This window comes from Gopherus evgoodei, chromosome 3 (genome assembly GCF_007399415.2).
Source record: "Gopherus evgoodei ecotype Sinaloan lineage chromosome 3, rGopEvg1_v1.p, whole genome shotgun sequence".
NCBI classification, from domain to species: Eukaryota; Metazoa; Chordata; order Testudines; family Testudinidae; genus Gopherus; species Gopherus evgoodei.
Window position 1 is genome coordinate 140,072,815 of NC_044324.1, and position 25,712 is coordinate 140,098,526.

The following is a 25,712-nucleotide window of genomic DNA, read 5'->3' on the forward strand; positions in this document are numbered from 1 at the left end:
TATGAAAATTAGATGCATTTAATTCTTGGGGTGCAAGCTATTTTCAGTTATAGAGACTTAAACTAGTTCATAATAAAGGAGACTGGATTTTCTGGCAATGCATTGAAACTTTTAGGTATTATTCCTACAAGCTTCAAAGTCATGGCTTTTTTTAATTAAAGCAACACTGATTATTTTAAAGTAATTGAATGCTTTGCTTTGATTGAATCATGGGGAATAAAACTGAGTGCTATGCAGCTACCTAAACTTTTGTGTAGTTTTCTCTCCACATAGAAGTTACTGCTATTCAACATTGGCATATACAAGTGTTGCTATAAACTGCCTCTTTGAGAAGACTTTTTGAAAGTTTTCCCTCTTGAATAAAAATTTGAGTTGTCAATCTAAACTGTTATGACAGAATACATGCTCAATTACTGCCATCATAGGAAAACTCATAGCCAAAATTATAAAAATTTTATTTGGTAAAAGATGCTTAAGTGGTTTTGTTCCATATACAGAGTGGTTGGTTAAATAGCACCAAATTTATCACTTCAATTTGTGCAGTTAATTGTATTGGAAGGCAAACATTATTCCTTTAGCCCTCTTTGCTGTTTTTTCCCCTTCTTCCTCCTCTTCTAGGTGTGGGGGGGTCTTTTTGACAACAGTCACAAATCCAGCGACCTAAGAAAGAAAAGTTGACATTAGTTAATATTTTTATTAACTGTAGAACCCATGACTAGTTTACAAGATGAGTAAATACTTTTTTTTTTGCACTACCTGTGCTGGTAACATGCAAAATATAAACCAATGTCTAGAAGTTAATATTTCTTCCTTTAAATTTGAAGACAATGTAAGTACATAAGAGTAATAATACTGAGTAGGAACAGGTGGTGGTATATACATTCCCACATATTCACTGTATCTCAGACTGGCCTGTGATCACATGACTGGGCTTCACAACAATTAAGAAGCTCCAGTGCTACTGTAGGATGGTTTTGAGATAAGAATAAACACTACCCATACTTCACTTGTGACTCAAGGAAAATTGAGTGCATTAGATCAAAGCATTTTTATTTGTTGATTGACTACTTTAGAGGAATATTAACGACTTCTACTTATGTTCTACCTTTAGTATGGCTCAGTTATGTAGATCCTAGTGTAAATCAATCACAACTTGAATGGAAGAGTTCAGCAGCAATGGAACAACTGTCAACTCAAGTGCGGCTCACAATGTTTTCAAGACTTGAATATCATTGTTACAGCAATGCTAGCATTGCAGAACTTAATGGGTACGTGCATCAATACAGTAGCTGTATTTTGCGACATGGATTTAGTTTTACAAAATCGGACTGACAACTCCAGTCAATGATTAGTTCTTTAATTCTGATTCTACACTGCCTTACACCTTGTGCAGTTATTTACAAAGGAGCAAAATGAGTGAAAAATGCTACTAAATCAGTATCTTTTATATTAATGTAAAGTAGGTATAAATGACTGCACATAGCAGCTTTGTTCAAGTTTAAGCATGTTACTGGGTTTATTTAATTGAAGATGCAAGTTGTGACGTAAAAAAAAGGGGTCAAGTGTATTTACACAGATGGAGTGGAGCACACACTTTTTTCTTCTACTTTAATAAAGCATTTGTACTGTTGTTAAAGCTTCTAAAACAATGCAAAGGTTATACTATCAATAGGGAGAAATGCAAAGTTTATACGTCCTTCATTTATGGATGAAGGTAGGTATTCAATATCTTGTGGGAATCCTGAAAATGGGGTTCTGAGCCATAGCGCTACTCGAATTTTGACAGGAACAGTCATAGTGTTGTAAAATAGTGAAGCTGCCAATCCTATACTCTGTACATTACTAAAATATACAGAAAATTTTTAGAAAAACTCATTTCTGCTGTTTTGGATAATTCAATGAATGCCATCTTACACTGTAGACGCTACTTAATGTTTACAGTCAACTAATTCATACACCCCTATGGAAGTATAATTTTGTAACACAGTAGAAAACCCCAGCCCTTAAAGACTAATTTCTGTTTCATTACCTGAAGGGATAGCACCAAGCCCCACACAAAAGGTATGATAACCACGGTCACACACATCGCAGAACATCATTTCTTCTTCATGGTGAGGCTGCCCACATATAATGCATGTTTTACACTCCATACACTGCCAAGGGTAGGTCTTAATCATAGCAACAAGCTCCATAGTCATATCAAGACAAGAAGGGTGGCCTAGATTAAAACCAATATTATTAATAGCACCTTTAGAAATGAAGTTGTAAAATAATTAGAATAACTTAATAGCTATTTTACAAAAATCAAGTTTAGCTCACCTAAGAGACTCAGTGCAGTGAATGTGTTCTAGTACATACTTAAGTACAATTAAGGAAATTTTAAAGAGAAAAAGTGTTTCTAGGAAGACTGAAATATTTGTATGCAAATTTATTATACAAAATATTTCCACTGAAAGTAGTAAAACGTGGCAATTAAAACTTCCAGCATTCCAGTTAAAGTGTATATCGATACTTACCACTGTTGTCACATTGGGAGCAGTGTATAAGTGCTTCAGTCTTTCCTTTCTTGTTGGACTCCTTACCCTTCAGACAAATTCCACATATAGCATTTGGAGTGACCTTTGGCTGGAAGGGTAGAAGAGGGCTATAAATTCATCCCAGAAGAATTTATAATGGATTTAACAGGAAATTTGTTAAGGTATCTCCATTTTAACTTTTGTAAATTACTAATGTAAATTGTATCCTGTGATTGAAGTGACTCTTAAGACATAAGGTGATATTGACAAACACTGGTTATTTTAAAATCTTAGGAAAGATGCATACAAATTTGATATTTAGAGCATGTGCAGTGAGCTATATGTAAATCATTTTACAGAAAATGAAACCAAAACAAAAGTGTATGCTAGATCCTCCTGCAAGCTTGTCAGCTAGCACTTCCCTTAATAGTGAATACAAATAACATACACTATATTATACCTTTAAAGCTAAATCAAATTTGTTCAAATATAGTAGGAATAGGAGAATATGTTTATATGAATCTCCAAATTCACAAGCTTCCATGTACACAAGGAGAACATAAATATCCTTTAAGAAATGCAAAATTACTTAACCCATCTGAATGGAAGCTTAAAATTAATACCACAAAATAAGATACAATTTAATACACTTAATTTGTATTGTTTAAGCTTCCAAAATGTCTAATAGACAAGTTAGTTGTGTTGCTTTAATGAGTTTTACTGTTCCTTTTTTCTATACCAAAGTCATGATTGCTGTTGCTATAGAAAACACTACAATTCTACATTTACAACACTGCTAGGAGAGAGTGAACTGAGAAAGAAAGGAACTGAGTGTTCATAACATCTATTTAAGGCAAAGAAATCCCAGGTGCTTAAATTGGCTGTGCGGTTCCCAGTATTTGTGTAGTAATTTTGTGACCAAACCCAAAAGATAAACTAGCAATAGCTTTACTTAGAGGAAAAGAAAAAATACAATTAAGGTATCAAATTGTTTCTCAAAGGGACACTCAAACAGCTTTAATGTCAGACTTCAACCTACTGCATCTTAATGAAGGTTTGGATTCAAATACAGCACTTAATGATGTTAAATCCACTACTGCCAGAGATTTTTAAAAATCTGTCTCAGTGATATTTTAGTTCCGTTGTACAGAAGCAATCATCTAGTCAATAGAGGAATTTTAAACTAAAATCCTACTCCCTAAGGAACTGTGGGATTGCTGATAAATAGTCACAATGGGACTTGCTCTATTTAAAACAAAAAAACTTGCCAAATGAAAGAGAGAATAAAAGTGGTAGACTATTTTTAAGCTAAGATGGTATTAATAAAAATGGCAGGGAACATAAAGCTATTAAAAAGAAAAAAGTATTCAATACTGCACCTTTTAAAACAAAAATGTTATTTACCAGCCAGCTCTTTCCTAACATTTAGCAAGATAATTAACGTCTTCAGCAATTCTTAATCTGTCAGAATTCATTGCCCTGCTTTTAAAATGTTTGAAGTTACTAACCCTCCTTTTGTGGCTATAGTCTGCTTAACTTGTCTGGCCTGAAGAGTTTTAAATAAAACAAAACCCACCGGATGTTTATATACAACTTCCTTTTCAAAAGATGACAGAGGCATTCAGAGAGACTTTTTTTGCTTATTTATTTTAAAAAAGCATAGTCAAACCTGTTTTATACATAAATATAGTAAAACTGTAAAAGAAGTCTAACATTCACAAATGTCTCTACAAAATAAATATCATGGAAGTGAAAGCATACATAGAAAATTCTTACTGGTAACTATTCTATGTCTCCTACATATATACCTTGTATACCCTGCTCTTCCCAACAAAAGGATAGTGGCACATACTTAAACCTCAGTCTTGCTGTGTTTATCTACCCTCTTGTTGCTTACTGCTACATTCTAAGAGTAAGGTTTTTGTTGTGTTCTTTTACCTACAGCTAAGTAAAACAAACCTCTCTAAAATAGCAAGTGCACTTCTCTAATCCAAATTCTATTTCAGCTATGAATTATTCATACTATACTGCCATAATATATAGCAGCAAACTCCCTCTCACTCCACTGAAACTAAAGTGAACTTTTGGTTACTGTACCCCTGTTAGTGTATGTATAGTTAGTACTTCGATACATATAATTATAAAATTAGACACTGACATGTGTATTTATTGTTAATACTTCCCTCTACTTCCACTCCACTAACTTGTGTTCACTAGAAACAGTGAAATAATCACAGCATATTAAAAACAGAGAGCCCCAAGGTACGGAAGCACCCTTTTTTAAAAAAAAAAAAAAGAAAGAGAGGGGAGAAAAAAAAAGAAAAACAAACCAAACAAAACACAAGGTATTCACATTTCAAAGCAATTCAAGTTCTACCAGCCTAAAGAAATTAAATGGCTTTTAGGGAACACTATGAAAATATCTGTCTATCCTGTATGGGAAATCATAATATCCCATTTGACCATTTTATTTTCCAAATCACCTTCATCTTATTTTGATGAAGGGTGAGGCAGGGGGACTCTGTAACTAACTTCCATGCTCCTGTGCTGCAGCTCAGAGTCTTAAATGAAGCATTTGCAAACACTCAGACAAGCATGATTTTTCTCTGAGGTCCTGCTGCCTGTGGGCAAGGCATTTAAATTTCATATATAGTGAACCCAAAGCAAAATGTTTTGAGGACCTAGTAGCTTAACACATGGCAGATTTATTACGTGCAAAAACCTCCTGAACTCTGAGAACAGAACCCTGTGTGTGCAATGTAGTAGCCAGTCCTGCATCAATTGCAGCAACATCCAAGACGCATACACTTTGTGATGTAACGAAATATAAAACGTGCTAACCATAATATCAATTAAAAGGCTGACACTTAATAAAAATGGCTTCATACAAAATACACCAGTTTTCCTGCTTAAAAAGAGAAGTAAATATGAGAATTCCATTGTATCATTTCTACTGTATTGACTATAGCTATTCACTTATATATGTTGATGTTGCAGCAATTATCCTTCAATTTTAATTAAATGTAACCTAAAGATTATCCTATAAAATGTGGACAAACTGAATAATACAGAGGAAAAATATTACCAAAAATCCCAAAATGTAAAAGGACATTTAAGATCGGTTTACAGCCTTCAGCTTAAAGTGCCTTCATATTTAGGTACGTTCTGGTATATCAATATCTGTTCAATCTTTTTGTAGGCCACCTCTAACAAGAATGTTCACATCTAATCAGTTTTAAGATATTTCATGTAAGGGGCATATGAAAAATGTTTTAAAATTCCCATTTAAAAAAAATGCACAGCTGTACCACCTCTTGAGGTATCAACAGCCTGATGCATCACCTTTGAGTAATGCTAGGTACACTGAAGTTGTGAAGACATGCCATACAAATATTTTGGCACTGTAAGTTATCAAATTAGCTTGCACTAATTGCTTTGTTACTAACATAATTGGTAGTTTAAACTAATGGGTAATACCCATTTGGGTCCATTTTCAAACTGCAGTACTGCATTACTTGTACAGCTCTACACTTAGGAGTTCAGAACCTTACAAATGGTTCTGTTTCATTCGTTCTCTCTATGTATTCAAAAGACCACTAGACAGAGCAGACTAACAAACAGATACTGTACTTTGTGGTCTTCATACCTAAATGAAGCTCCTTTTTCTGTCAGACCAGTCGCATACAATCTCTAATATAAAGTTAAACAATGCTAACACTTTTTCAAACTTCATCTTTGGATTTCATATTCTTGAAAATACTGGCGTGAGTTTGGGTCTGTAATAAGCAATTCGCAAAGTTACATATATAAAAAGATATTTATATTACACAGTTCAAATATCCATAATTTGCATCTATCTTAAAATACTCCTCAAAAGAGGAGAGATGGCCGAAGCTTGATAGTTTTGTTATAAACTGCAAAAAATACGTATTGTGCAATTATCGAATCTACATAAACCTTTTCCAATCAACTGACGCTGTCCAATTCTTATTACAACTAACGTCTAAGTTTGATGTATAGCTTCTTTATCAATCAACAGTAAATTTAGATTGTTAGCAAACATTCCTGAATTGTAAAATTCAAACCATTAACAGCCCACAATTACCTTTGCTGCTGCAAGATTTCCCAAAACATACGATCTTGACATCACAGAAAAAAAATCTTGCTTTTTTTTTTTTTTAAAACAGCATCTTTTGGCAAACACTCCCAATTACCATGGTTTAAACGCTTCCTTACTGTAGCATCTTTCCACACAATGGGGCTGCTCTTGCTCCCACTGAAGTCAATGGCAAACTTACTGAATTCAATGGGAGCAGGATTGGACCACATGTATTTTTGAAGGTGTACAATCAAGACCCCTTTCCTGTACAAAGTTCCATAGACTAAAATTTAAATCATGCAGATGAACTCCAGTTTCTCTTGAAATATATTTAATCCTCATTTGACTAATGGGAAAGGGTTACATTATTAGTATTGATTATTCTGTCCTGGGTTTGGTAATCACTGCTTTACAGATGTTAAAGTGCCTTATTATCATAGCCAAATTTTAGCGTGAGTAAGAACATTCTGCGGACAGAAATTCCTTTTGTAACATGAATTAGATAAATTGTTATTCTCCATATCTGTCCTAAGTGTTCGGGTAGTGTTGCTTGAACTGTAGTTAGTTTTGCATTCCGCCCCAAAGGTGGCTGCACTTATCGGTAAGTGATGTAAAACCTATAAATAGTCTAACACTTTGGGATCCTTCAGGATGAAAGGCCCTATTTAAGTGCATGTTATGACAATATATTCAGCCATATTGCTGCGCTTTACAGCACTGGTCTCATGATCTGCTGCCACACTAACTACTACTAAGACAAAAACAGCGAATACTCAATGCTGGTTTTACACTGACAGGTAATTCTGACTGCTACATTAAAGCAGTGAGGAAAATATAAAATTCTCTTTATAACAGCCATTTTTTTTTGCTGTAATTGCTCAGAAATCAGTTATGACACAGAATTAGAAGCCACTCCACAGCCAGGGTAACAGAAAAGCCCCTAGTAAAATAAAGCCAAAAAAGGAAGGAAAGAAGCAAACAGCTGAGAGCACAACAGGAGAGCAGCTAGTGAAGTACAGCAAGCAGAACTTCCATATTTTTTAAAAACAAAGTTAAATATTTCAGGGAGAGAGGCTGGTCAGTAAAGAAGCGGAGTCAGGGGCTTTTTTCTTCTACCTTGTACCCAGGAACTGATTTGGACAGTACAGAACGTTTGGAACCATCTTTTCTTGGAGTAGCACTTTTGTCTCTTGTTTTTTGTCTTCCCTGAAAAGAATCCTCCTGGTTGTCATTGGCGCATTCACCTTCAGATACATTGCCAGACGAGTTGTCCTATAATAAAAACATAACTTTTTTTGAGCGAGAGAAACTAGTCTTTTCTAAGCTCCAATGCCAACAAGGGTTAATGGCTTCCTACCTACAGCACAGCTGAAATTTAAATATGGTATGGCCTGTTTTAGTGTAACCTTTTATGTCTATATGTCTCACACAGAGGCTGGCATCACAGCACAAGGGTTCCAGTATTTTCCAGGGGATCCTGATGCAAAATCGGTGAAGAAGCATTTATCCTTTCTTCTAAATTGTTTTAATTTAAGACTTGTCAAAACCAAACTATTTACCAATATGCTAGATGTTCAACATCTATCAAGTTTTTCACAGATACAGGCCAGAAAGGCAGATAAATTGCCCAACACATGTTTGAAACATGCTACCAAACTGCATGAAATTTGGCATCTAAAAGAAGCATTAAAATGGTAAAACCAAAAAACTTTTTATTTTGCTTCTGCCTCACAGTTCTCCTTTAACCTAAACTCTACTGGACACAGATGTTAAAAATCCAAGTGAAGCCACTACTGACATTGACCAAAGGGAAGGTGAAGAAAGAGAATCTCTTTTTTGTTAAAGATCACTTTTCAATTTATCCTACCGAATTGCCTTTGATTTTCCGTTTGTCATCCCCTCGACCCTCTTCCGCATCATCCGAATCTCCATCACTGTCCAGTGCAGGCAGTTCTGGATCTAAAGGTGGTTCATAAAGGGCTGTGTTTAATGGCAAATAACGAAGTTCATCTGGGGAGTATCTAAAATCAAGAAATAATTGTTTACTACCATATACTTACACACACACACACACACACCATCAACAAAATATAAAAACACTTAATTGCAGTGAAAAATTAAAAAAAAAGTCTAGACAAGCTGAAAGCCCATTTTTAATTGCATATAACATTACCACAATTGTGTGCACATGAACAATAATTATGTACACAATTCTGAAAATCTGGGTCACAAATACATCTCTGCTTCTTGGTCATAAATGTTACTCCATGTTAAAGAATATTTGGTTACATTTTAAAAAAACACTTCAGCTACTCAGTCCAGTAAAAGGTGCATGTTCCCTCACACCTTATAGACAAAGGCCTGATCCTAAGACCACTGAAAACAATGAAGTCTTTCCACTGATTTTAATGAGCTTTGGATCAAGCTCGAAATCCTAGTGTCTGAGCAATCAACTAAATAGATCCCCCAATTGTTTGAGAATTCACAGAGACACAAAGTTTAGGAAGTTATTCAACATCATATGGAGCTGCACGAAAAAGAACTTTTTAAGACTTCAATCCCGCACTGGAACCTGTTATTCAGCACTCCCTTTGCCACTGTAGAGTTCCATTAAAGTCAACAGGTATGTGCACAGCCAAAGAAATTATACTAGCAGATACTAACACAGCATCAGGGCTTAGATGAGTACAGTAAAAGAAGTAGAACCAACAGTTTGCTAAATACCCAGAGATAGATTTAACATGTTTGTTGGTTCAAGGTGCTTTGTTCTAGCTGGCAGACTCAGGATAGGTTTAATTATTTTAAACTAGGGCTGTCAATTAAATTGCAGTTAACTCAAATGATTAATACAAAACAAATTAGCTAGATTTAAAAAATTAGGCATGATTAATCACAGTTTTTTTAACAAGCGTTTTCAGCATGGAAGCATATACTCTGGAATGGTGATTGAAGCATGTACAAATGTTCAGCATATCTGGCTACACCAGTGTCATGCGAATCCCTGTTCTCACTTCCAGGTTTCAGAGTAGCAGCTGTGTTAGTCTGTATCTGTAAAAAGAACAGGAGTACTTGTGGCACCTTAGAGACTAACAAATTTATTTGAGCATAAGTTTTCGTGGGCTACAGCCCACTTCATCAGATGCTACAGCCCACGAAAGCTTATGCTCAAATAAATTTGTTAGTCTCTAAGGTGCCACAAGTACTCCTGTTCTTTTCACTTTCAGGTGACATTGTAAATAAAAAGTGGGCAGCATTATCTCCCATAAATGTAAACAAACTTGTTTGTCTTAGCTATTAGCTGAACAAGAAGTAGGACTGAGTGACTTGTAGGCTCTAAAGTTTTACATTGTTTTGCTTTTGAGTGCAGTTATTTAATAAAAAAATAAGAAGTCTATATTTGTACGTTACAGTTTCATGACAAAGAGACTGCATTATAGTACTTGTATGAGGTGAATTGAAAAATACTATTTCTTTTATCTTTTTACAGAGCAAATATTTGTAATAAAAATAATAGAAAGCGAGCACTGTACACTTTGTATTGTGTTGTAATTAAAATTAATATATTTGAAAATGTAGAAAACATCTACAAATATTTAAATAAATGGTATTCTATTATTGTTTAACAGTGCAATTAAAACTGCCAGTAATTGTGACCTTTTTTTCAAATCTCACGATTAATCTTTTTAATCATTTGACAGCCCTATTTTTAACCAAAATTAATACAGAACAGCATCTTAATGTGGACTAATACATTAACTATATTTATATTTGTGTTGGAAGATGATTATGACAGTTAATCTAAGAGATTGTTCCATGGATTATGCCAAACATTTTACACCCACATATTCACCAAAGATCAAACAATGCATACACTGAAACCTCCAGTAAGTAATGTTTACTATCCCCAAGAGGCTATTTATTTTATATTACATAAAATACCATATGGACACATATATAAGTATAAAACAAATTTCACAATTATTAATTAGGCTCCAAAAGAAAGCAGTAAGGGACACAGAATTATGTGGATTGAAATTTCAAAAATATGCCAATTATATTTAATGCACATTTCATATTAATTATGAAATGTACTTCCTTTAGAAATGAGCATGCTTTTTTCAGCAAAATGGGAAAAAAAATTTAACACGTGAAATCTGTGGCACAGGATTAATACGACACAGAATATCAAACATTTTAATGAAGTTATAATCCTTCAGATATTGCCTCAATTTCTAACATTTTAAGTGTTTTTTCATTGGGAACATACAATGAATGGTGCAGGTATACAAACTCTATATTCCTAGTAACTAAATACCTTAGAAGGCTGCTGTGCATTAGTTATTCCACTTAAATGACCTTTACTTTCAGTCAGCATTAGAAAAGATGAATGGAAAGTACAGGTGCATTAGGTGTGCACATAACCCTTCTTGGTAAAACCATACCCTTTTGGAAATCATTTTGCACTTATACAGCAACTTTGATCTGAGGACCTCAAAGCACTTTACCAAGGGGACCACTATTCCTGTTTTATCAATGGTGAAACTGAGGCCTACTGCGAATACGTGACTTGCCTATGGTCACACTGCAATCCAGCACCAATCAGGAATAAAATCTTGGCTCTCGGTTATCTGTTCTAATAACCAAATCAAGCTGCATCTCCATTTGCTTCTCAGGTATTTAGTTGACTTGAGTCAACCCTTACATATAACATGGAAGTTTCTGGAGAAAACATTTCCAGGCTAATCTTGGGCAATACAACATATTAAGGCTATGTGCCACAGGGCAGAGGTTTTAAAAGCTTATATACACAGTGAAGCATAGGCATTTTGAGAGGGAGAGGGGCCCGTTTATCAAAACTTTCCCTCCTCTCACACACATCCAATTTCACCTAACATTCTTAGGCCATGCAAAACCAATCAAAATTAGCTGTTAGCAATGATCAGTCTTAGAAAAACCACTTCCTAAAACTGTTTCTCTGCATTCATGCAAAATTGCTGCATAGAAAGTGTTTGACCACAAGCCTGCAATACAAAATTTAGACATATCACACATACTCTTGACAGTCTCTGTAGAGCCCTAGTACTGAATGGACACAGAGTGAACTACTCTCTGTTGCATGTCAAATCGGTCCCGCTAAAACAGTGGCGGGCAACCTGTGGCCCAGCAAGGTAAATCCGCTGGTGGGCTGCGAGGCAGTTTGTTTACATTGACTGTCTGCAGGCATGGGCACCCGCAGCTCCCTGTGGCCTTGCCTGTGAACGGTCGATGTAAACAAACTGTCATGCAGCCCACCAGCGGATCATCCTGACGGGCTGCATGCAGCCCGCGACCACAGGCTGCTCATCACTGCTCTAGAACAAGGCTGAGGCACACTGACAGAGCAGTGTGGAGAAGCTTGCACTGCTGCTGCCACTGCCAAACTTGTTCAGTGGAGAATGCATTTCAGTCTTTTGGTCGGTCAGACTCACATACCTCACGGACATAAAATTCACTCAAAATTATTTTGTAAGTATTATCACTACTACTCATCACAGCTAGTTTCCTGGGATATACAAGCAAGTAGATGTAATATAGACAGCAACTATGATATCTTTTTATGTACCTTTTGTAGTACTCCTGGAACTGGCCTGGTATGAGAGCCACTGGATAAGGACTAACCTTTGTTCTCTCTGTAGGTAATATTTTGTATTTTCCTTGAGGCACCTGGATAATCTGTATTGTTTAATACAAAACAAAGATCTCATTTTCCACACAAGCAACCTTTTTTTTTTTTAATTCATTTGTCTCTTCCACATTTTTGAACTTGGCCTTTATTATGCTGGAACAGTCACCTGATTTGTCCCAGATTCACTGCAGCACTTAAGGGCGTATATTATATACAGTATATTTTATAGTTCTACTGTCAAAATAATATTCTATAAAAATCTAAATAATAAAATGCCTATTTAACTACGGTTGTTAATCACAACTCACACAACTAACTCAAAAAAATTAATCGCGATTAATCGCACAGCTAAACAGAACAACAATTGAAATTGATTAAATATTTTAGGATGTTTTCCTACGTTTTCAAATATATTGATTTATATTACAACATAGAATACAAAGTGTACAGTGATCACTTTATATTATTTTTTATTACAAATATTTGCACTGTAAAAATGATAAACAAAAGAAATGGTATTTTTCAGTTAACCTCAGACAAGCACTGTAGGGCAATCTCTTTATACTGAAAGTGTAACTTACAAATGCAGACTTTTTTTTGTTACATAACTGCTCTCAAAAACAAAACAGTGTAAAAATTTAGAGCCTACAAATTCACTCAGTTCTACTTCTTGTTCAGCCAATTGCTAAGACAAACAAGTTTGTTTACATTTACAGGAGATGCTGCTGCCTGCTTCTGATTTACAATGTCCCTGAAAATGAGAACAGGCTTTACATGGCACTTTTGTAGCCAGCGTGGCAAGGTATTTACATGACAGATATGCTAAACATTCGTATGCCCCTTTATGCTTCGGCCACCATTCCAGAGGATATTCTTCCATGCTGATGATGCTCATTAAAAAATAACGTGTTAATTAAATTTGTGACTGAACTCGGTGAGGAAGAACAGTATGTCTTTGGCTCTGTTTTACCTGCATTCTGCCATATATTTCACGTTACAGCAGTCTCGAATGATGACCCAGCACATGTTCGTTTTAATAACACTTCCACAGCAGATTTGACAAAACGCAAAGAAGATACCAATGTGAGATTTCTAAAAATAGCTACAGCACTGGACCCAAGGTTTAAGTGCCTTCCAAAATCTGAGGGGGACAAGGTGTGGAGCATGCTTTCAAAAGTTTTTAAAAAGCAACAATCAGATGCAGAAACTATAGAACCCAAACCACCAAAAAAGAAAATCAACCTTCTGCTGGTAGCATCTGACTCAGATGATGAAAATGAACATGCAACGGTCCGCTCTGCTTTGGATCACATCGAGCAGAACCCATCATCAGCATGGACGCATATCCCCTGGAATGGTGATTGAAGCATGAAGGGACATATGAATCTTTAGTGCATCTGGCATGTAAATATCTTGCGATGCTGGCTAGAACAGTGCCATGTGAATGCCTGTTCTCACTTTCAGGTGACATTGTAAACAAAGGCGGGCAGCATTATCTCATCTAAATTGTAACCAAATTTGGTTGTCTGAGCAACTGGCTGAAGTAGGACTGAGTGGACTTGTAGGCTCTAAAGTTTTATGTTGTTTTATTTCTGAATGCAGTTATTTTTTATACAGAATTCTACATCTGTAAGTTCAACTTTCATGATAAAGAGATTTCACTACACTTCTTGTATAATGTGAATTGAGGAATACTATTTTTGTTTTTTACAGTGCAAATATTTGTAATCAAAAATAAATATGAAGTGAGCACTATACACTTTGTATTGTGTTGTAACTGAAATTAATATATTTGAAAATGTAGAAAACATCCACAAATATTTAAATAAATGGTATTCTAATGTTGTTTAATAGAGCGATTTTTTTTTAAATCACTTGACAGACCTATATTTAACACAATGGATACCTAATCTCCTTTATGGCATTATGACTCTGTAATACACCCTTTTATTACATTTACATTACCATACAAGCTGCTAAATAAAGTAAAACATAAATTAGTTTTCATACTGAGCATCTTTAAAATGCAATTTTACCAGAGCAGCATAATAATAGAGAGTAGTAAGAACAAGGAACTAACTTTGAAAGCAGACTTTTGTGTACAAAAGTATCAGGTATGATGAGCATATACAAAATAGAATCTCACAGGAACAGCCATAAAAGAGCAGATCAATGGTCCGCTAGCCTGTCACTGACAGGGGCCAATATCAGAAAAGTCTAAAATCTTCAAATGGACTACTATGCAATAATTTATCTATGGGGAAAGCTTCCGCTTAACTGCTCTCTGGCAAACAATGCTTGGCTTAAATTCTGAAGCAAGACTAATACATACTTTTATCCTTTCAGTTGAACAATATAAAATATTTTTATTCATAAATGTCTAAACCCTTCTAGAATACTACTAAAATTTTTGCATCAAGAATAATTTGTAGAATTTACTATCACAAGCTAACTTTTTGACAATCAGTAATTATCAATTTTAAATTTCTTGCCTTTTAATTTCATTAGGTGTCCCCATACTCTTGTGTTATGAGAAATGGTAATAGGGGCATCCAAATGACCTGACCTCCTTTATGCTATTTTATATACTATTACAACACTTATTTGTCTCATGTCTAAACTAGGTAGTGCTAATAGTGCTTCCTCACATGGAAGTCTTTCCAGCTTAAGAAATCAATTAGTTAATGTAAAGGATATTAAAAAAAGCTAAAGTGGAAAGCTCTATTCTATTTGGCAAAATTACTTTTTAAAATGTATATATTCAAATCTATTTTATTTCTAACCCAAATTAATTCTAATCCAATATTACGATAAAGAGTGGTTACAACAATATGTTTTCAGAAAAAGCACCAAAGAGACTGACATCTTTACTATAATAAACAAGGAGCTAACTGTCATTATCAAGCAATACATTTAAGTCAACCTACATGTGTCTGTAAATCAAAATAGGCTCTTCTTTCTTCCATTCGTTCCCGGTTTAAATTGCTGTTAAACTCTGCAGCTTTCTTGGCAGCTTTCTTAATATATTCTGGAACTTTACTAGCTTCTACTTTTTGTGTGTTCTGTTGTTGCATTTGCTGAAATAAAAATAATTGTATTAATTTACAAGACAAATTTGAAACTTAATCCACATGCCCAGTATGTTCTAGCTCTGGTTCATTAAAGTCTGAGGGATTACTTACAGAGTACTCTTTATAATGATCTGTTATTCGCTGGCGTTCTTTTTCTTGCAGTATTACGGAATACTCAGCGTGTTTGGCAGGATATTCTTTAATCATCAAATCAATCACTTCATCACTGCGTAAGGCTGTTAGACCTAGATTAGATAAAAAACACTAATAATGCTACATTGCAAAACAAATTTTAAGTCATTTACCATTTTGACCCGTAGTCTACTGTAAAGTTTGCCATTAAAGCAGAGAGCCTAACATACACAACACCTTTCACTGAACATAGAAATTATGCTGCAATAACACTCTTTTTAAAAAATTCTAAAATGAACCACTCCTCCATTTTCAAAACATTTTAGGGGGGTTAACAGTGTGGTTCTCAATGAATTTAATGGAAGCTGTATGTCTAAAGCCTCATGTTTTGCTTTAAAAAAAAAATTAGGAAAAATCAGCAGCCCAAAATACTATGCAGCTGTTATTCTGTTTATAGATTCTGTCATATGCTAAATAAACCAGTGACAAATCAAAAGATACAGAATACAGGGAAGCAATGAAAGTGATTTTATAAAACAGTCAACTTCCTGTATAAATGAGAGTGCAGTGTTACATAGATTTGTGATATCAAAGAGAACAGAACTGTGACAGACATTAATCAATCAGTACGTCAATCCAACCTAATGTTTATTATAAGCGAAAGAAGAAAATATTAAGATTTTCATTCTGATATGAATACACTCAAGTACTTTAACCTAATTCACACGACCTCAAACCTGCAAGCTGATCAACACAGGCAGACCTTTAGAGCTGCACAAAGCCCCATCTAAGACAATAGGTCTTCATGCCGACACAGAGTTTCTCTTGATCAGCTTGGAAAAGCAGGGCCTACATTAATAAAATATCCCCTTCAGCAAATGAAATCATTAGAACTGGTAAAAATAACGTGAAGATCTAGTAGTCTGTTGAAGACCTTAGACTCCAAATGTTACACATTCTTAACTTTACATTACATTACATTTTAAAGGTAAAATAAATAACCTTATTGCAATCAAAACCAAATTTAAATGTCTAGTCAAAAATTACTTGATTCTATCATTTTACGGCAGGAATCAAACATTCTAGCCTAATCCAACTGCATCAGAAAACTGAAAATTCATTTTGTTTTCTTACCTAAAGTACACTGAGTCTCTGTGATGACATTTAGTTCTCTGAGGTAGAGTTTTTCCTTATGAGACAGATCTCGTCTCTCTAAATCTCCAAGAGAGGACAAAACAGCAGTAAAACCATGTAGCGTTATACATTTCCAAATCCATCATTAAAGAAGTTCAAACTAGGCCAAAAACTAGTTTACAACTTTTTTTCCACATGCTGAAAAAGGAAGTCTGAACAATAAAATGTTTATTTTAGTTAATATTTAGTTTAGCAGTAGTACAATCCAGGGATAAGAATAGAAAGTCTGAAAAAAATTACATTAATAAAATGTAATCTAAGGGGATATTCATTTAACAGACAAAATTACTACACTACTATAGAAAAAGATGTTAATGTTTCTTTTATAAATAGTTTTATAAATAGTTTTATAAATAGTTTAAAAATTAGGATTTCCCTCCAAGAAATTGCATTAAAATGACACTGACAAATAGTAAAGGCAGAAAGTAAGTTTTTGAAAAGTGTTTTACAAATTCTAATGTAAGGATTATAGTAGTTAATGATGGAGAAGACAGATTGTCATTAATTCTCACATAAGTGAAGCACAGATCCTCCTGAGTATTCTGATATTTTCCCCCCACCTGGAAATAATGTATTGCACTATTGTGCAAGAACTGAAAACTGAAACTGACCAACCTAGTTCAGTATCCAAGTTGAGCAAAATTCAGAAAGTTCCCAATAACAACAAACACTCAAAAATAAATTAAGGCACGATTAACAGAAGTTACTTAAGCACTCCATCCTCTGAAAAGCAGGCTCCTTTACATAATTTCAACATAGGCACCCAAAAATCACTAGTCACTTTTGAAATCTCAGCCCAGATTTTCAGCTAATTATTAGTAACAGAGATAGAAAAATGGGTAAACTTGATTTTTATCTTGACTATGTCCTCTTAACTGAAAGATCTATGTTATATTCCAAAAGAGGAGAGTTGCCAGTTTGTACACATCTGAATCGACAGATTTTTTTTACACACACTTTTCAACCTGGATACCTGGATATTTTCGTTTAAATGAGGTCACACCCAAGTATTCACTGACTTGCTCCTGAAGCATATAGTATTCTCCCGTTTCATCAGGTGGCCATTTGTATTCTATCAAATTTTCAGCAGGAAAGTAGCTAAAGCTAAACACAAAAACAAAGGGCTTGAAATAATAGTAGTACATTTTGCTAAAAAAATATACATTGCATAAAAAGTGTTAGAATACTCAAAGTAATTGTTAACAATGCCATGCTTCTAGAACTTGATCTAATTCCCATTTAAGTCAACACAACACTCCTGTAGAAAGTTGGTTCAGCCCCTTAGAATATATCCTCCTATCCCATCTCAAAATTACACACATTCAGTGTGTTTCATTTTACTAGTGTTTCACAAAACTAGTATTTATCAATGAATCACTGGACATGAAATCAAGGACTGTATAATCCTTGACAAGGTAAGAATAAGAAAACAGGCATTCCTACTGAAAGATAGATATTTAAAAAGCCATAAAATTATAAAATGCAAAAAAAAGTCAAATGTACAAGTAAGGTCAGTCCTCAGGATAACCAAAGCGCACTTTGGCATAATTTGCATTAAATAAACACGCCATTACACTACATTAAAAGCAATGTTGAAGCAAGGAAGTTGCTCACATGCCACTTTAATTCACCATGCCTCAGCACTGCAGAGGTCAGAGAAATGCATGAGCAACATATAAGCAGAGAAAGAAAAGCTAATGTTAAAACTTCTGGAAAAACACAACAAAATAGTGTTTAAAAAATATAAAACCTCAGTAAAGTGATATTACCCAAGATCTTGACTAGAAGTTTCACAACTTCGGGAACTGTCCCCTGAGCCCATACGTCGTCTTTTTGATGGCTGGCTGCTATCATTTGAATTTTCTTCTGTGTCATCCTGAAATAAACATGGAGAGCAAGCATTAAAAATAAAGCCAAGAAGTCCTGCATGTACTTAATGTATTAGGATATCACAATGTAAAGACTCACAAAAATGTAATAAACTATTCTGGGATTGTGAAAGGTGGCTGTGACTAGAACAAACTTGCTCCCTTGAAGTACTGTGCTATTTCAAAAGGGTTCTATGCGCCAAATCATGGGCTGGCTTGCACAGTTCCTTACTCCCTTGTGCTGGCTACTCATCAGGCTTACCAGCACAGAAGGGGAACCAGGTTTTGCAGAGGCACTATGTTTCCCCCATTGTCACACAGGTGGGCAGAGCTTTGCCTCTGCCCAGCACGCCCACATGCCTACAGGTGTAACTGTGTCTGCACATCATCTGCTAAAGATCTGGGACAGTTTACTAAATCCCCTGAGCAGTGAAGAAACTTGGAGCACAACTATCAACTTCATGAAAAAACTCGTACAGATACAGAGAGACATCATCTTCCTTTCCAAATGCAAACAGATGGACATCATACCAAAAGGACTAAAGGTAAAAAATCCATTACAATCTACATATCACATAGACTATGCTGACAAGATTGTGCCACACACTCTCAAAGAAACTGCGAAACCACCTGATCAACATCCTATACAGCAAACGGGAAGATTAAGACTGAACTCTCAAAACTAGATACTCTCATGAAAAACCAACCTTCTACACAAACTTAACAGAGACTGGGAATGGTTGGGTCATTACACTAATTAAATCTATTTCCCTATGTTAAGTTCTCCTCACACTTTCTATGGGTCATCTTAATTATCACTCCAAAAGGTTTTTTTTCTCCTGCTGATGATAGATCATCTCAATTTATTAGATTCTTCTTGCTAGTACGCATACTTCCACCTTTTCATGTTCTCTGTATGCATAAATATCTCCTGTCTGTGTGTTCCATTCTATGCATCCGAAGAAGTGGGCTGTAGCTCACGAAAGCTCATGCTGAAATAAATTTGTTAGTCTCTAAGGTGCCACAAGTACTTCTGTTCTTTCTGCGGATACAGACTAACACGGCTGCTACTCTGAAACGTTACTCTATCAGTAGTGCCTTTCCCCAGTCAGATTTAAAGAGACCTATAAGCAAGAGAAAGGATGATATTTAGAATGTATGTTGTGATGAGATTTGCTCATACTTGAGGGTCATACCCTAAAACAGGGGAGGAGGGGGCAGGACAAAAAAAATATAAAATTTTAAGATGCTACCAAAATGAAGGACCAATGAAACCCATGGTCTTATTGTTGGGATATCCACTGAATAAGTCAACTATATCTAAAAAATGAAGTTTATTATAATATTAATTGATTGAAATCCCATATAGTTTGTTATTCAGCCTGTAAACAGATGTAGGAACCACTGAATATCAGCCATATACCATCTTAGTAGCTGCAACTCTGTGTCACATTACAAATCATTGGAAGAAAACAAAAGCCTTCATCTTGTTTAATAACATTTGTGAAATATTGCTGATGGAAGAACTAACCTGTCAAAAACAGTCAACCCCACAGTTACACTTAGTATTTATTAATTAATGACCGGTACAATTATTAGGCCTTGTTTAGTGAATGTCTTTCCATTTATATTGATGTTAATCTAAATATAACACTTTAAACATGGATTTTAAGAGAGAACGGAGATCTATAAACTAATTTTCCCTACTTTAGCTACATAACACTTGTAAGATCAATACAATCAAAAGATTAGAAAAAAACATGTCTGTCTTCCTCTCTGTTTTTGTTTTACTTTGTTTATTTGACAACGCTTTATGGCTAGTCTTTTCCCCCTTTTGCTTGTGTGGGTCTTCACATAGCAAAAAAAGAGAGAAAACTTTTAAATTAGGGAAAAAATTAGTAAGAAGTTTGAAGCAGGTGTAACTAGATCAATTTTAATTTTGTTTTAATTGACTGTCAAGCTGATGGAGTCCTTTTAAAAGAGGTGGTTTTCATGCAAAGAAACACAGGGAAGCAGAAAAAAAATTGTGAGAACACCAGATCTTATAGTTTTATTACAATAACTACTTCTATGGAAAAATAATATTCATTGATCAAAATCCTGTTTTGTTTGTTATTCAGCCTGTAAATGTCGGTAGGAACCACCGAGTATCAGCCATGTAGCTTCAGCACTAAAATAAATTTCAATGAAGGAGAGCACAGAGCTAATGAGTCACCTAATATTAAATACTAAGAGCACAGACATAATACACTGATAATTTCTATAACTGTGCTGAACATTGTTTTATCCCATCTCCTCCACAACCACACCATTTTCAACAACAGTTGAGAGTATGGCAGGAGACCCCGAACACTGACAACTGATGTCTATCCACAAAAAGAACAGGAGTACTCGTGGCACCTTAGAGACTAACAAATTTATTTGAGCATAAGCTTTCATTTTCAGATCCATGCTTTCTAATGCTGGATTTGGCATTGCCCCAAAAATGGCTGCTGAGAACCCTGAGAGTAGTAAAGGGGAAAGAGTTATTTACTCACCTCTCCATTTTCATTATTTTTAATCCCAAAATGATTTCAGCAGTTGCTACCTCAGAAACTTCTAATTAGAGACTAAGGCTTTGTCTACACTAGCACTTTTGTTAGCAAAACTTTTGTCGGTCACAGCTGTGAAAACACACCTGACTGACAGAAGTTTCACCAAGAAAAGCACTGGTGTGGACAGCTCATTGGGAGTGGTTTAATTATGTCGGCAGGAGAGCTCTCTCCCTCTGGCACAGCAGCTACACAGGAGACTTTACAGCGGAGCAGCTGCATCAGTACAGCTGTGCCACTATAAGGTCCGTAGTATAGACATCACCTAAGAGATAAAAGGATGTAGTGTGATGCGTAGGACATGGCTCTGGGCTGACTGTGTTTCAGCCAAACATAAGGTCATACAGATCGGACAGGGGACTCTATCATGGGAAGTAGCGATTCCAAAAAAAAGACTTAAGGTTCATGGTGGGTAATAGCTGAACATGAGCTGACAGTGCCACGGTGTAGCTAAAAGAACTAAATTGGAGAGGAGTCAAAGAAGGGCCATGAGAATGATTAAAAGATTGGAAAACATGCCTCCACCTTGAGACTCAAGAGGCTCAATCTATTTAGTTTATCAAAAAGATTAAGAGGTTATTTGTTGACTGTCTATAAGTACCTACATGGGGAACAGAAATTTGAAAACAGAATTATTCAATCTAGCAGACAAAGGTGTATCAAATTCAGACTAGAAATGAAGTGCAAAATTAAGAGCAGGAAATCAGCCATCACCAGAAACTTTTATATCGAATGTTGCCCCTTTTCAACCTGAGCAGTTAGTCAAAGTTTGGGGCCCTCGAGGTGTTCCAAATGGGAGCAGAAATTAGTGATGGGTATTTTATCAAAGCATTTTGTTTATTTCTAAAGAATGTACAAAAATCTGTCTCTCTGAATGAAGAAGAAATCAAAAAGGAGGAAACAGCTTCTTTTGCTCACTGCACCAAGTGCACTCTTTTCATTCTGCACCTCAACCCAAAAACTTGTCCCCAGTTTCTTCAGCTCAGCCACCATGCTTTCAGCCGCTCGTTCAGGGTCTTCGTCTATTCCAGTTTTTCCCCTATGTTCTGCCTCCCCTACACACACACTCTCTCTCTCTCACTCTCTTCCCCAAAAGCAATACTCAGCAAAAGCTCTGGGGTGCATGCACACACTCCTTTTCTCTTACTTGGGGGTATATGCTTACAGTTATGTTAACTGAAGGGTGAATTTACACTTATCAATCTCAATGGGTTTTAAACTCAACCCAAAACAAATTTTCATCCAGCTCATAACACAGGATTTTTTCCAGATGAGATGGTCTAGGTTCAACAACAGCTATTAGACTTGAAAAGGGAATTCATTCACTGAAATCCTATGACCTAGGTTACACAGGAGACCAAATGATACCAGATGATCAAAATGGTCTTTTCTGGACTCAAAATATATGAATCTACTCTCAGCTCTGCCAGGCACATCCTGTGTGACTATAAATCACTTATCTTCTATGTACCTTTGTTTCCCCATCTATATAAATGAGATAATACTTAGTCTCCTGTGTACTGATTAAAGGTGATACGTATTAAGAATATCAATCCTTTAGACCATTTGCAAACTTGAGTTTTCCAAAATACTTTCAGATATTATTTGCTAAAGTCACCCTTGAATCTGAGAAAAGGGGAGAAGCAAGAAACAAATGATGGAAACACTGGAAAGTCTTTGGAAGGTCATGGGAGACAGGAGAGATTCCAGAAGACTGGAAAAGGGCAAATATAGTGCCCATCTATAAAAAGGGAAATAAAAACAACCCAGGAAACTATAGACCAGTTAGTTTAACTTCTGTGCCAGGGAAGATAATGGAGCAAGTAATTAAAGAAATCATCTGCAAACACTTGGAAGGTGGTAAGGTGATAGGGAATAGCCAGCATGGATTTGTAAAGAACAAATCATGTCAAACCAATCTGATAGCTTTCTTTGATAGCATAACGAGTCTTGTGGATAAGGGAGAAGCGGTGGATGTGGTATACCTAGACTTTAGTAAGGCATTTGATACGGTCTCGCATGATAGCCTTATCGATAAACTAGGCAAATACAATTTAGATGGGGCTACTATAAGGTGGGTGCATAACTGGCTGGATAACCGTACTCAGAGAGTAGTTATTAATGGCTCCCAATCCTGCTGGAAAGGTATAACAAGTGGGGTTCCACTGGAGTCTGTTTTGGAACCAGCTCTGTTCAATATCTTCATCAACGACTTAGATGTTGGCATAGAAAGTACGCTTATTAAGTTTGGAGACGATACCAAACTGGGAGGGATTGCAACTGCTTTGGAGGACAGGGTCAAAATTCAAAATGATCTGGACAAACTGAAGAAATGGTCTGAGGTAAACCGGATGAAGTTCAATAAAGACAAATGCAAAGTGCTCCACTTAGGAAGGAACAATCAGTTTCACACATACAGAATGGGAAGAGACTGTCTAGGAAGGAGTACGGCAGAAAGAGATCTAGGGGTCATAGTGGACCACAAGCTAAATATGAGTCAACAGTGTGATACTGTTGCAAAAAAAGCAAACGTGATTCTGGGATGCATTAACAGGTGTGTTGTAAACAAGATATGAGAAGTCATTCTTCCGCTCTACTCTGCGCTGGTTAGGTCTCAACTGGAGTATTGTGTCCAGTTCTGGGCACCGCATTTCAAGAAAGATGTGGAGAAATTGGAGACGGTCCAGAGAAAAGCAATAAGAATAATTAAAGGTTTTGAGAACATGACCTATGAAGGAAGGCTGAAAGAATTGGGTTTATTCAGTTTGGAAAAGAGAAGACTGAGAGGGGACATGATAGCAGTTTTCAGGTATCTAAAAGGGTGTCATCAGGAGGAGGAAGAAAACTTGTTCACCTTAGCCTCTAATGATAGAACAAGAAGCAATGGGCATAAACTGCAGCAGGCGAGATTTAGGTTGGACATTAGGAAAAAGTTCCTAACTGTCAGGGTAGTTAAACACTGGAATAGATTGCCTAGGGAGGTTGTGGAATCTCCATCTCTGGAAATATTTAAGAGTAGATTAGATAAATGTCTATTAGGGATGGTCTAGACAGTATTTGGTCCTGCTATGAGGGCAGGGGACTGGACTCCGTGACCTCTCGAGGTCCCTTCCAGTCCTAGAGTCTATGAATCTATGAAAGCCCAGACCCTTTGCAAAGCTATGAGCCTGGCCCATGGGTGCTGTTTTCCACCTGCTGCAGGACTGTACAGGGCCAGTCCCAGATCTTGAACCTGGGCAACTTTTAGGCCTGGAACCCAACACTGGTTGAGGCCCAGGAGCTCTACCCCACCCCCGTGCTTGGTCCCTCTGGCGAGAAGGCCGAGGAGCTGTTGTAGCCCGTTCACTCGAAGAGGCCTCCAGGCTCTATATCCCAGCACCTGCTCAGCTCAGGGCCAGGTTCAGGGGGCTCCCTCCAGCGCACGGTCTGAGGCCCGGCCCGTGGCCTGGGGGCCGGGTCTGGGGCCGTGGAGAGGGACCAGGGGCACGGAGAGGGAGGGGTGTGGGACGGGACGGCGCAGAGCTGCAGCCTGTTCGCCCTCAGGGGCTGGCTGCTCGCCCCGCCGGCCGCCTGGTCACCCCCCATAACACCGGGGGGGCAGGGCTGACTCCCCCCGAAACACACACGCTGCGGGTCTCCCTCTCTCCCAGGTCGCCCCCCTCTGCCCCCGCTTCACCCTGGTCGCCGCCACCCCCCGGTTCTCCCTGCGAAAGTCCCGCTGAGCCGCGGCGAGGGGAGGGTTCCCAGCCCGGCCTCTCTCACCTTCAGGGACTGGGCCCCGGGCGTAGCCGGGTCGCTGTCACAGACCCGCGGGGACAGAACCGCCGCCATGGCCGCCACCGCCCACTCCCTCCGCTGGGCGGGGCGAGAAGCCGCAGCGTCCCCGGCGTCACGCCCTCCTCGTCCTACCCCTTAGCGCCACCTGCCGGCCGCACCTGGAGCGCGCCCGTCGCTCGCAGCCCCACTGCCAGGGCCTCCCGGGGGCCCTGTTCCTGAGTCTCCTCACCGCGTCTCCGCCCCCGCCCGTCTTCCCCTCGCCTCACTTCGTGCTAGCCCCTCGATTCCGCTCCCCGGGAAGCGCCCTGGCCTCGGCAGAGCCCCAGTGGCCCCTGGCTTTTTTTCCAGTCTCAGGCACGAGACAAGCCAAGTCTCGTGAATGTATCGCCAGACACTCGATTTCCAAGTAAAATTAAGCCTCCCTCGGGCTCTCCTGCTAGAACTCGCAAATGTCCGGATATTTTTGTCTGTTTGCTTCAGGCCCCAGTTCTCCCCCGCCTAACATGCGAGAGTTCTATTGCCAGGTCAGGCGTGAGGCTTAACTGTACTGTACTTAGAAATTGCTGTCAGTTCCAGGCAGCCGGGCTCCAGACGGCTGTCAGTCCTGGCAAGGCAGAGCTCCTGCTTTCAGCCCGGTCCACTAGAGGCTCTATTGTCAGCCCCAGGAGGAGGGGCTCCTGCTGTCAGCCCAAGTGGGAGAAGGGACCCCACTTAGGGCTGCCCTAGCCCAAATGATGCCCCAGGCAAGGAGCATCTTTGGCCCCTTCCCCGCCGTGCCTCCTTCCCCCATTTGTTAACT

At 37.4% G+C, this 25,712-nt stretch overlaps 1 protein-coding gene across 2 annotated transcripts; it reads right to left on the reverse strand.

The window, feature by feature from the left end:
* Nucleotides 1–434: 434 nt before the first annotated feature.
* PHF10 (PHD finger protein 10) lies at nt 435–25,005 on the reverse strand. Of its 2 annotated transcripts, none has more exons than XM_030556805.1 (12): nt 24,899–25,005; nt 18,447–18,553; nt 17,651–17,781; nt 16,618–16,695; nt 15,463–15,596; nt 15,208–15,357; nt 12,218–12,327; nt 8,483–8,636; nt 7,732–7,887; nt 2,517–2,625; nt 2,030–2,218; nt 435–660 (listed from the first exon to the last, which is right to left on the reverse strand). In XM_030556805.1, exons 1-12 carry the CDS (start codon nt 24,965–24,967, stop codon nt 575–577), a joined length of 1,473 nt encoding a protein of 490 aa, XP_030412665.1. In that variant the 5' UTR covers nt 24,968–25,005; the 3' UTR covers nt 435–574. The 2 variants fall into 2 exon arrangements, with proteins under 2 accessions (XP_030412665.1, XP_030412664.1); XM_030556804.1 differs by having other exon boundaries at nt 16,618–16,701.
* Between the last annotated feature and the right edge of the window lie 707 nt (nt 25,006–25,712).

What these genes read in the sequence shown, in the direction of transcription:
- PHF10 (XM_030556804.1), bottom strand. Translation starts at nt 24,967, where the DNA reads ATGGCGGCGGTTCTGTCCCCGCGGGTCTGTGACAGCGACCCGGCTACG. An exon ending in ATTTAAACGAAAATATCCAG is followed by an intron (nt 16,702 to 17,650) that starts GTATCCAGGTTG and finishes CCTCTCTTGGAG; the next exon opens with ATTTAGAGAGACGAGATCTG. An exon ending in ATCATTATAAAGAGTACTCT is followed by an intron (nt 15,358 to 15,462) that starts GTAAGTAATCCC and finishes TTTTTATTTCAG; the next exon opens with CAAATGCAACAACAGAACAC.